At 36.3% G+C, this 12,210-nt stretch overlaps 1 protein-coding gene across 5 annotated transcripts in view; it reads left to right on the forward strand.

The window, feature by feature from the left end:
- Positions 1-12,103, forward strand: part of FANCM (FA complementation group M) — a 56,090-nt gene extending 43,987 nt beyond the window's left edge. For 4 of the 5 annotated variants that reach the window (XM_027111145.1, XM_027111148.1, XM_027111146.1 and 1 more), the window contains 5 exons: positions 320-426; positions 2,385-2,948; positions 6,252-6,627; positions 8,234-8,525; positions 9,576-12,103. In XM_027111145.1, coding sequence (XP_026966946.1) covers positions 320-426; positions 2,385-2,948; positions 6,252-6,627; positions 8,234-8,525; positions 9,576-9,714 — 1,478 coding nt within the window. In that variant the 3' untranslated portion in view covers positions 9,715-12,103. The remainder of the gene's footprint in view (positions 1-319; positions 427-2,384; positions 2,949-6,251; positions 6,628-8,233; positions 8,526-9,575) is intronic. The other variant, XM_027111149.1, reaches the window with a different exon arrangement.
- Positions 12,104-12,210: the final 107 nt, after the last annotated feature.

Consider the following 12,210-nt stretch of genomic DNA (forward strand, 5'->3'; position numbering starts at 1 on the left):
GGTCTTTGTGTACATTTATTTCTCATGAAAGGCACTCTCCTAATCTTCGTTATCAGAGAAGAGAGATAGCTAAGGCAGAGAGCTTAAATAAATTGTCCATGATCACCCAACTAGATGGTCTGTCAAAGGCAAAACTCCTAACTTTGCATTTTTGAATAATTATTTTTAGACATGTTTCAATATATATTAAATATCTTTTGTGTAAAATAGTTCCACAAGTTTTGAATCATGTGAATTTGGGATAGGTCAAAGTTAAACACTTTGTTAGTTTTCATTTAAATAATTTTGCTATTTGAAATTTTTTTTTATCTCTACACAGATTCTGAAATGAGAGCTATTTACATGAAATCTGTGCGAAGTCCACTGATGAACAATCGGTACAAAATGGTCCATAAGAAACATAACAACATAAACATTTTCTCACAGGTATGAACTATAGAAATATAGTGGAGAATTTCCTGGTGGTGGTGTTGAAATATATCCCTGTTAATGAAGCTTTCATTTTGTTTCTAAAATTGGACCATCAGAACTATTTGCAATAATTTCTACCCTGAGTAAGGAAGGTGGGCTAAATGAATTCTCAAAATCCCTTTTAGTCCTAATTTGATCAAATTATCCTTTTGTTAACTTGAGCTAATTAGAATATACTTTTTAAAATTTTTTTTAAATTTATTTTTTGGCTGCATTGGGTCTTCATTGCTGCATGTGGGCTTTCTCTAGTTGTGGCGAGCGGGGGCTACTCTTTGTTGCGGTGCGCTGGCTTCTCATTGTGGTGGCTTCTCTTGTTGTGGAGCACGGGCTCTAGGCGCATGGGCCTCAGGAGTTGTGGCTTGTGGGCTCAGTAGTTGTGGCACATGGGCTTAGTTGCTCTGCGGCATGTGGGATCTTCCTGGACCAGGGCTCGAACCCATGTCCCCTGCATTGGCAGGCGGATTCTCAACCACCGCGCCACCAGGGAAGCCCTAGAATATACTCTTAAGTTGTTTTCCAATTAGGAGAATACTTAAAGGAAGTGAATAGAACTTTATCATCTACTAGTTAAAATTTTAATTCTTCTATGTTGTCATATTTCTCTTGAAAATTAAGTTTTTCATAAAAATGGTATATCCTAAAAACCATAGATTATTTTTCATTTATGGATAACAATTTCATATTAGCCTTATTTGTTTATAAATTGCCATATTCACCTTGGAAATATGGTCATTCTTATCTCTGTACTTTCATTGTGTTTATTATGTAGCATTTATCACATTGTTTATAAATTACTGTTTATTTTTCTGGCTACTTGCACTAGACTGTAAATTTCTAGAGGGTAAATCATTCTTTTTTTATTCCCAAACTCCTCATTTTCTTCCATAAAGAATATAATCAGAAAGAAGATGTGGTATATATATATAAAATGGAATATTACTCAGCCATAGAAAAGAATGAAATTTTGCCATTTGTGACAACATGGATGGACCTAGAGGACATTACACTAAGTGAAAGAAGTCAGACAGAGAAAGACAAATACTGTATGATTTCACTTATATGTGGAATCTGAAAAACAAATGAACCAACATAAAAAAGAAACAATCATAGACACAGAGAACAAACAGGTGGTTGCCAGTGGGGAGTTGGGGGAGGAGAGAAATAGGTGAGGGAGATTAAGAGGTACAAACTTCCAATTGCAAAATAAATGTCATAGGTATAAAATGTACAGTGTGGGGAATATAGTCAATAATTATGTAATATCTTTGTACACATTGTAATTAGACTTATCCTGGTGATCATTTTGAAATGTATGTTATGTAACAGGAACTAACATTGTATTGTAGGTTAATTATACTTCAAAAACAAACAAACTAACTCATACAAAAAGAGACCAAATTTATGGTTACCAGAGGTAGGGGAGTGGTGTAGGGGGAAGGAGAATTGGATGATGGTAGTCAAAATGTACAAACTTCCAGTTATAAGATAAATAAGTACTCGGGATGTGATGTACAACATGATAAACATAATTAACACTGCTGTAGGTTAAATATGAAAATTGTCAAGAGAGTAAATCCTAAGAGCTCTCACCACAAAGAAAAACTTTTTTTTTCTATTTCTTTAATTTTGTATCTGTATGAGATGATGGATGTTCACTAAACTTATTTCATGATGTAATAAGTCAAATCATTATGCTGTACACCTTAGACTTATACAGTGTTGTATGTCAATTATATCTCAATAAAACTGGAAGAAAAAAAGAATATGCTCAATATATGTTAGTGAGCAAGTGACTGACTTAATAAAGTAAGTGAAATAAATATTCAGAAAGATACCATGAACTTAAAAGAATATGTTAAAACATGCTGATTTTATGAAATTTATAATATTCTTATTTTGTATTTGTATTGTAGATTCCTGAGCAAGATGAAACCTATTTAGAAGACAGTTTTTGTGTTGATGAAGAGGAGTCTTGCAAAAGCCAATCAAGTGAAGAAGTCTGTGTTGATTTTAACCTAATAACTGAAGATTGCTTTGCAAGTAGGAGTAAAAAATATAAAACCCGACGTGCAGTAAAGCTAAAACAAAAGAAGATGAGACGAAACTGTGCATCTTCAAAAAAAAAATTATGCAGAATTATTTTACCAGATGATTCAAGTGAGGAGGAAAACGATGTAAATGATAAACAGGAATCCAGCACTGTGATTAATCCAAGTGCAGTTACCAAGAGTGAACAACAAAACCACTGTTTGAATTTAGTGCCTTCTGGGTCTTCATTGCAGTCCAGGGACCACTCTAATCCAGTTGTTAATCAGTTGCCAAACCAGAGACAACAGACACCGCTTAATTTAAAGGTTACAGTTTCCGATGTCTCAGACTTCAAACCTCAGAGCCGTACTAAAATTGAACCTACCTCATCATCATTCACTACTGTTGATTCACAGAAAGACTGTAGAAAATTTCCAATTCAGTTGAAGGTATGAATCAGATTAGAGAAAAAAAGCCTTCGTATGATTACCAAAACGTTTTCTTTGGTTTGTTTTTCTTTCTTTTGTGTTAAATAACTAGGTCAAAGAAAAATTCAAGTGATAAAATTCTTCAGACAAGAAACCAGCACACTAAATTTTATAGCTGATTTGTAGTATGCTTATTTTTAAAATGTGTTAATAGTTTTCTGTAAGGAAACCTGCTAATTTTATAAAAAGGATATAGGAAATGGGCTTCCTACAAGGTAAAATTAACAGAAATTAAAGCTCAGAACTGGTTTCTCCAGATTTTTTCTTTCCCCCTCTGAAGGCTTCTGGTATGTAACTCTCATCTACTTATTGGGGTGAGGAGTTTAGGGGTACCAGCTGATTTCCTTCCTTTGAATTTCTTTCCTTCCAGAATGGTTACTATTGATGAAGTAATCCCTAAAATCATTTTCAGTTTTTAAGAGTTCATAGTTGCAGTAGTTTTGCTAAAATAGGGGTTAAAGTCATAGTAATAGGAATCCCTAGACCTAGACTTAGATTTCTCTTTTATTTCAGGTGTTTCAGCCCATTCCACCTTAGCAACATGCTCCAGTGTCCGCACAATGGCCCTCAAATTGGCATTTCTAGTTGTAAATTATCTCCAGGCCTTTTTTGCACAAAGTTATTTCTGGAAGGCATAATTAGATAAAATTGACTAGATTAAGTCTTATAAATAGATTGGAGAAGAGCCAAGTACTTAATTTCCCTGAGCCTCGGTATTCTCAGCTGTATTAGAAAGATAGTAATCCCAAGGGTCAGGGTAGGTAATACTTGCACAGTACTTTCAAAACCAGTAAGCACTCTCTACATTTCTACTTTGCCATGCTGTAACTAAAAAAAATAGATATAGGCTAGTAATATTTTGAGGACTGTGAAAAAGGATAGAGTTTTAACAGAAATGTGTTTTAACTTTTCCTCTACTATCTAATACTATACATATAGTATGATTCTTCTTCAGATTAGGAGGGGAAGGAATTTGAGATAAATTTGAGAAGACAGAAAATAGACTAAATATCCTGTCAAAAACTGTTAGATACTAAAAATGTTAATACTTATTTTGTCATGTGTATTGCAGACAGTATTCCTTGTTTGTCATTTGCCTTTGTTTTGTTTAATAGTGGGTTTTGCCACAGGAAAATTTAACTTTTTTATACAGTTCCAATTTTTTTCTTTATAGTTTCTGACATCAGTGTCATGTTTAAAAAGCCATTTTGTACTCCAAGATAACGAAATATTTCCAATATTTTCTTTTGGTTCTTTAGTGTTCATTTCTTCCTTCATGACATTTATTCCTTTTCTTAAAAAATTGAATATTAAATATATTTTAAAGATTATTCTGAGTGATTAGGACTTCCTCTTTAGCTTAGAATACAGAAAGCTGGAAAGAGCATTGCTCCCATCCTTGTAACAGCAGCCAAAAAACCAGATAATCTACAAAATCATAAGTTTATTTGGATCTGAGGTTGCAGGACAGCCAATTAGCCTGATATCTAAGGAGACAAGTGCCTCCAAGGAGAGACTTGCTGATTTGGGACAGTCACTGGGCACTGTATAATCTGGCAAGAATTCAGCTAAAACATTAATGAATTGCAAAAGGCAACGGGATAGCATGAGCGTTTAGAACCCCTGGGAGTTGCAGAGAGAAGGGTAATTCACAACCACTCGTGGGCTCTTTTCCACAGAGTCATCAGATGGTCACAAGAAAGATTGAGAATCAGAGAAAACCTCCTTCCCAGTGCAGGCCTTGGGGAAGTGACCAGAAGCTACTGTGGAAAAGGCACCAAACCCCATCTAGTTTCTTCTCCCCTATTTCCCCTATGGAACAAAAAGCATTAAACTACTGGGGGAAGAACAGCAAACCCTACAGCCTCCAGGGCTTAGGTGAAGACCCTTTGCAGATGGAGGAAAGGAATAAGAGAGAAATGCTCTACATCTGAGAAAGGGGCAGGAAAACATCTTGGGCCCAGAGCATTAGAGATCTCTAACCACTGGGGGCAGGGAGAGGGGGAGGATCATTGAGAAGTTCCTACCTCTGAGATCCAGGGACACAATTCCTGCCCAAGACAGGCTGAACCAGGACAATAGAAACCCCCCTCCCCCTGCCTGTCCCCACACTCCTAGCACTCCCTCCAACCAGGCTAGCAAGCAGTAAGTGAGAAATAAAAGCAATCTACTGCTGAGAGAGAGACAAGAGTATGGGGAGAAAAACTCTGAGGCACAGGTTTACAAAGAAAAGTTAGAATATTTAGAAAAATCACCTGGCAAACGAGCCCAGACCTCAGCTCAGTTTGAAAGGACTTTGTGATGTTTTGTCATGGGTCCAAAGCTATTTCTGTACTTTGGTAGAGCTCATATTTACCTCAATCACTACTCTCCTACACAAGATGTTTGGCTTTCAACCAAAAGTTACAAAATACATAGAAGGAAGAAAAAAACACATTCTCAAGAACCAGACTCAGATATGACCCAGACATTGGAACTATCAGACAGGGAATTTAGAATAACCATGATTAACATGTTAAAGGCACTAGTGGAAAAGTCAAACAAACATGCATGAATAGAAAGGGAATATCATCCAAGAAATGGAATATATAAAGAACAATAAAGTGGAAATGCTAGAAATGGAAAACATGGTAAAAGAGATGAAGAATGTCTGCAATAGGCCCATCAGTAGACTCAATGCAGCCATGGAAAGAACCAACAAACTTAAAGCTAGGTCAATAAAATTACCCAATCAGAAATATAAAGAAAGTGAAAAAACAGAATGGAGCATCCAGGAGCTGTGGGAATGTAAGCAGTAGCCTAAGATACATGTAATTGGAATTAAGGAGAAAAGAGAGCAAGTAGAAGATATAGTTGAACAAGAAATGGCTGAGGATTTTCCAAAGTTAATCAACATTGGCATACAAGTATCTGAGTCTCTGGTTTCAATTATTATGGGTATGTTACCTAGGAGTGGAATTCCTGGGCCATATGGTAATTCTTTAATTTTGAGAACTCTCCCCACAGTGGCCTCACCATTTTTCATTCCCACCAGCAATGTACATTCCAGTTTTTTCACATTCTCATCAACACATTTTCCTTTTTTAAAAATTCTAGCCATCCTACAAGGTGTTAGTGGTAGCTTGGTCCTTCATCTACATAGTCACTTTGCTGATGTTGAAGGAAGAAAAAAAAGTATCAATAAGAAAAATCAGCCTAGGAGTTAGAAGTTTATGGCGCTAACATATATATAACTGATCGTGATTGATGTTTTCTGCTTTTCAGGATACTAGTGCTCTGGAGGATTCTGGCACTTCAGTGGCATACTGTTCCAACTCACGACCACGCTTGGCTGGCACACATGCTTCTCTTAGACTTCCACAGGAAGGCCAAAGAACTTGTATTCTTGTAGACAGTCGTGAAATCACTTCTGGTTCAGAAGTAATTTCTTCCCTAAGAGCAGTTCATGGCTTACAGGTAGAGGTTTGTCCTCTTAATGGTTGTGATTATATTGTGAGTAACCGCATGGTGGTGGAAAGGAGGTCTCAATCTGAGATGTTAAATAGTACCAATAAGAACAAGCTCATTGAACAGATCCAGTACCTACAGAGCATGTTTGAAAGAATATGTGTGATTGTGGAAAAGGACAGAGAAAAAACAGGTTTGTATTTTTAAATGGTTTTGTTTATAAGGCTGTAAAGGAACCTATTATTTGGTTCATTATCCTACTGTCAGGATGTGGGAAGCTCTTAAAATTTAAATACCTGACTCATGAATGTCATTTCATATTTACATAATGCCATAATGTTTTTCATTAGTCATTGTGTTTAAATGCAGCTTGTGAGAATCGAAGGGTGAGAAATTGAAGGCAAGTGAACCAATCATAAGTCTTTTTCTGGGAGCCGCAGAAAGGGTGAGGGGCCCTAAATAAGGCAGCAGTGGGGGAAAGGAGGAATCAGGAGGGAAGTGAAATCAGGAGGTAGCAGGAGTAAGTGGGAGCAATCAAGAATTACTATTGAGCTGAACAGTCTCTTGATTACTGGGCAGTTAGGTAGTGGTGCTGTTCATTGAAATTATGAATATCAGAGAAACAGCAGATTTGAGGGACAAAGAGAGGTTTAACTTTGAATATGTTGAGTTCTTAATGGGTCACTAAAATGGATGCTTAGGATATATTAAAAAATGCAGGCTTGGAGCTTCAGTTAGGGCATTTTTATGGGTAATGTTTAATTGTAATGGGGAGCCCCTGAGAATAGTGAAAAGATCATAGGATATGGGATCAGAAGATGCACTGAGTTCTGGTGTCTCTATAGCTATGTGATACTGCATTGACAAATCACTCCCTCTGAGGAGTTAATAATATACTTTTCCTACTCATCCCGGGGTGTTATGAGGATTAAGTGAAATCATGCAGCTGAAAGCCGCTATGGAAGAATTCAAGGATTATACAGTCATTATGTAAAAGAAAATAATGTAGTTTACATAAAACACTGGTTCAATTTGAGCAACGTACTTTTCATCGCCACTGTCACTACTGAACCATGTGACCTTGGATAAGTCATTCTGTCTTTCAGTAACCCAAATTTTTTTTTCTTTTTTAATTTGACAAGTGAGGGCTTTAGATTAAGTGATCTTTTGGGTCTTTCTAGCGTTAAAATTCTATAAGTTACTCTTTACTAACATATCCTTTATAAAGGAAATAGATTTGGAATAAAAAGGAAAGTAATATGGCAAAAGTTACGGAAAAACATCTTTTTTTTGGCTTAAGGAAGAATGCCAAAAAAAGGATGTAGGTGGAACATGGAAAGAAAATGAATGGGAAAAGTAGGGAAGTAAATTAATAGGCAGGAGTTAAAGTTATAATGGGTATGCAGGGTATTGAGGTACTCTTGGAATAAATACATGATAATTTTATATCAGTTAGAAGTAATACTTAATGAACCCTTCGGCAATGCTACCATTATGAATTTTAGAGATAAGTAATATGGTCTTGGCCTTTAGGAATGAATTATCTAGGAATATAAACTCTCCCCTGCCTACTCACCTTCTTCTGTAGATTCCAATTTAAGACACTCATAAAGACCGTTCTCCTTATTTTCTATTTGAGGATCACTTGAAATTTTCAGCGGTAGGGTTTCGCATTAGCATAATGTGGCACTAGTTTGCTTAATGATGTAGATCTTGGGATTTTAATAATATACAGTATTAATGGTCCTACTTAATGTAACTTACTAAGGTTTGCATTTTCCTAAATGTAAAATATTTAGGAGACACATCCAGGATGTTTAGGAGAACAAAGAGCTATGACAGCCTGCTGACTACCTTAACTGGTGCTGGAATCCGAATTCTTTTCAGTTCCTGCCAAGAAGAAACTGCAGATTTGCTAAAGGAATTGTCTTTAGTGGAACAAAGAAAGAATGTTGGTATTCATGTTTCAACAGTGGTGAACAGTAATAAATGTGAGGCACTTCAATTTTATCTCAGTATTCCCAATATAAGTTATATAGCTGCACTGAATATGTGTCACCAGTTTTCATCTGTGAAAAAGATGACAAATAGGTATGTGTTTTAATATTTATTTATTTGGTTGTGCAGGGTCTTAGTTATGGCGGGTGGGCTCCTTAGTTGCAGCACACGGGCTCCTTAGTTGCAGCACACGGGCTCCTTAGTTGTGGCATGTGAACTCTTAGTTGTGGCATGCATGTGGGATCTAGTTCCCTGACCAGGGATCGAACCTGGGCCCCCTGCATTGGGAGCACGGAGTCCTATTCACTGCACCACCAGGGAAGTCCCTGATTTAATATTTTTAAATGGTTACTTTAAAATCATCCTTGAAGGCATTTCATAGGAATTTTTTTTTTTTTTTTGCGGTACGCGGGCCTCTCACTGTTGTGGCCTCTCCCGTTGTGGAGCACAGGCTCCGGACGCTCAGGCTTAGTAGTCGTGGCACACGGGCTTAGTTGCTCCGCGGCATGTGGGATCTTCCCGGACTGGGGCACGAACCCGTGTCCCCTGCATCGGCAGGTGGACTCTCAACCATTGCACCACCAGGGAAGCCCCCATAGGAATTTTAATATTTTTAAAAATAAAGAGGTATAGTGCCTGTTAGATTCTTTCATTCAGTAAAGACTTTGCTTGTCAACATGTATCAGTCACTGCATTAAGCTGAGGACATTAATGGAAGGAAAAAAAAAACGTAGGCATTGTCTTTGAGTAGCTTAGAGCCCTGTGGGGAGACAGACAGCACTTAATTTGATCTTGCAGTCTCACATTTCTGGGCTGGTTAGTTCTGTAACTAGAAAAATGTTCAAGTTGAAAATTTTAGTAGGCTCTAATGATTTTATTGCTTGAAAATCAAACGAAGGCTTTAGAAAATAGGTTAAACTAAAGGCTCAAATAAGATGTTGAAATTATTATTATAAATGATTTTAAATATAGGGAATAGGCTTTTGTTTTATTTAAACTAATGCTAAGACATAATCAACTGAATGTAGAAAACTTGGGAAAAAATGATTTTCTTAAAGGATTTTATGTTTGGTATTCTTTAAGCAAGAATATTGAATTTTATAAGTCAGAAGTTTTAGTATAATGTTTTTGTTTATTTTTCAGCTCACCTCAGGAAATCTCCATGTATGCACAAGTAACTCATCAAAAAGCTGAGGAGATCTATAGATATATTCACTATATATTTGACATGCAAATGTTGCCAAATGATCTTAACAAAGGTAGTTTTAAATCTGATGCATGATCAGACTGCTCAGGTGGGTTGTCAAAGAACCCTCACAATACTAAATGCACTTCAATAATCATTGCTGTGGTTTGTGATTATCAGTTTAAAATATATTAATATTTCCATATCTGTTATTTTACACTGTGTATATTTTTATTTATATAGAATATATAAATGATTAAAAAATCTGATGTTTAATAATCATTTTGGTTAGATAAAACTTTTTTATTGAACAAAAAGCTTATTGAAGGTACTATTAAGTAAAAGCTAGAGTGAAAGATATATTTTAGAATTTTCCCAAAGATTATAGTGCTATCATTGTCATTTGTTAGCATTATAGGTTGATGTGTCTGCTGCCAGCTTAATGGTCATAAACAATTTTTCTCATATATCAACTATATTGAATAGATGTGGGTGGTAGGTGTATTGTGAGATAATGCCCCAGTAACTAGGAAAGTAGAAAATTTAACTGAATCCTAGTTAACAGTCTAATCCTAGTAGTATGAACTCTGATCTATACTACTTTTTTTGGTTGAAGTACCATATTGAAAGAAGTGATATCTTGGAGTTGGAAAATTTCAGTATAGATGAGCTATGGAATGTGGACTTTCATCGTGACCCATAACAGTGTGTCTGTTATGCTACTAATTGTTGGGTAGTTGAACCAACCTCACAGCAGAGGGTTTCACTTAGACTTGGCATGGACTTCAAAGCTGATCTAATTCAAATTGCTTTTCTCGTTCCTTTCTTATCAGATGATAAATGTGAGGCCCAGAAACAAGTGACTTACTCAAGTTTAGATTGGGAAATCTAGAACAAGAACCCAGGAACTAGATAGTTTTCATTCACTAAAAAAGTTGCTCTGATCGTGAACTTAGCTCCTTTGGGATAGTATAAATTCTGAATTCTACTAAAGCAGTTAATCTCTTATTTCTGCTGTTTAATAATTTTGTCAAAGCCAGAAAGAAAAGAAGTTCTATAAATTATTGGCTCATGTGCAGTTCTCAATTTGTTCTCTCTCAGGTTCAAATTCATCCTTCAGTATCTCACTCCATTATAATGGACTGGACTTTTTGAGCATTTCTCCCTAGTGAGCATGATTTAAGCTTTGTCAAGTAGAAGGAGGAAAGGGACTTCTTTTTCTGGTTCCAGTGTGCTGTTTTTTTTGCTGCTACTCACTCCTGTTACATGGTATCAGTGGTGCATTGGGTAGGGACATCTGGTGCTCTGTGCCCTGGCTGCACACCAGAAGCATGCAGTCCCTCAACAACCTCATAGTGCCCTGGACTGATGACCTCCTTGCAGCACATCTCATGCAGACACCAATGTCTTCAGATTCTGTGTGTTCACCCAACAGACAAAATATTTCATAAATTGATATGGTTTGAGGGACATAACCTAGAGGATTTCATTTATTTATGCTTGCTGTGTAGAGACCTCTATCCATATTTAAGCTGCAACGGCCTCTTTCTATACTCTTCACAGGTTGCACTTAACTATCGACCCTATCGTTTATTGATCCGTCTTACTGTCTTTGAGCCCTTCAAGTCTTTCTTTTCCACTTTTAAGTCTCCTTTGGAGGTTACCTTAAACCTTACTAGTTTATCTAATGACCCAATGGAAAGAAACGGGAATAACCAGGTACCTGGAAGGTGGGATACAATAGTTTTGATAGGACACATGGAATATGGGGAGTGGGGGTACGTTGTGGTTTGTGTCAAGTATATGCTATTTCAAAAATTATCTTTTTGTTTCGTATTACAGAATTTAACTACCTTCTAATTTTTTTAAAAATTTTTATTGGAGTATAGTTGATTTACAATGTTGCGAATACCTTCTAATTCTTAAAACACTATCCACTAACATCAAGCAGCATGGTATTACACCAAATATTGGCAACTTAGAGTTCTACAACAGAATTTTTTAGAGCTACTCTAAAATAACCCCCTTTCATTTGTTTCATCCTTCATCTATCAAAAATCTCTGTGGCAGAAACTATCATTGTAGTTTAAAGGAGAGTGATCTGTTTGCTTGCACTATTCTTCTTAAATCTTGTGTTTCTACAAATCCTGTAGTTCTTTAGCTGCTAATTATTACTGACTAAATTCTTAAGAAACAAGAAAGTATACTTTTTCTAACAGTTCTGGTATTTTTCAAGGAAATGAACTGAACCATTAACAAACAAAATGCATTTTTTCTATGATCCAGTAATTAGAAAAACCAACCAAAACATGAATATTATAAAAGCAAATTTACTTTATTTGAACAACCTACCTGGAGAGAAAGAGTGGGTAAATACGTACTATAACCAGAGGAAAAAAAATTCTGTCAAATTTTTTTTTAAAAGAAGATGTTGGGGGTACGAGTTTATTAATTAATTAATTTATTTTTGCTGTGTTGGGTCTTCGTTTCTGTGTGAGGGCTTTCTCTAGTTTGTGGCAAGTGGGGGCCACTCTTCATCACAGTGCGTGGGCCTCTCACTATCGCGGCCTCCCCTGCTGCGGAGCACAGGCT

This window comes from Aethalodelphis obliquidens, unplaced genomic scaffold, assembly GCF_003676395.1.
Source record: "Aethalodelphis obliquidens isolate GAN/ISIS:26980383/991018 unplaced genomic scaffold, ASM367639v1 scaffold10, whole genome shotgun sequence".
NCBI classification, from domain to species: domain Eukaryota; kingdom Metazoa; phylum Chordata; class Mammalia; order Artiodactyla; family Delphinidae; genus Aethalodelphis; species Aethalodelphis obliquidens.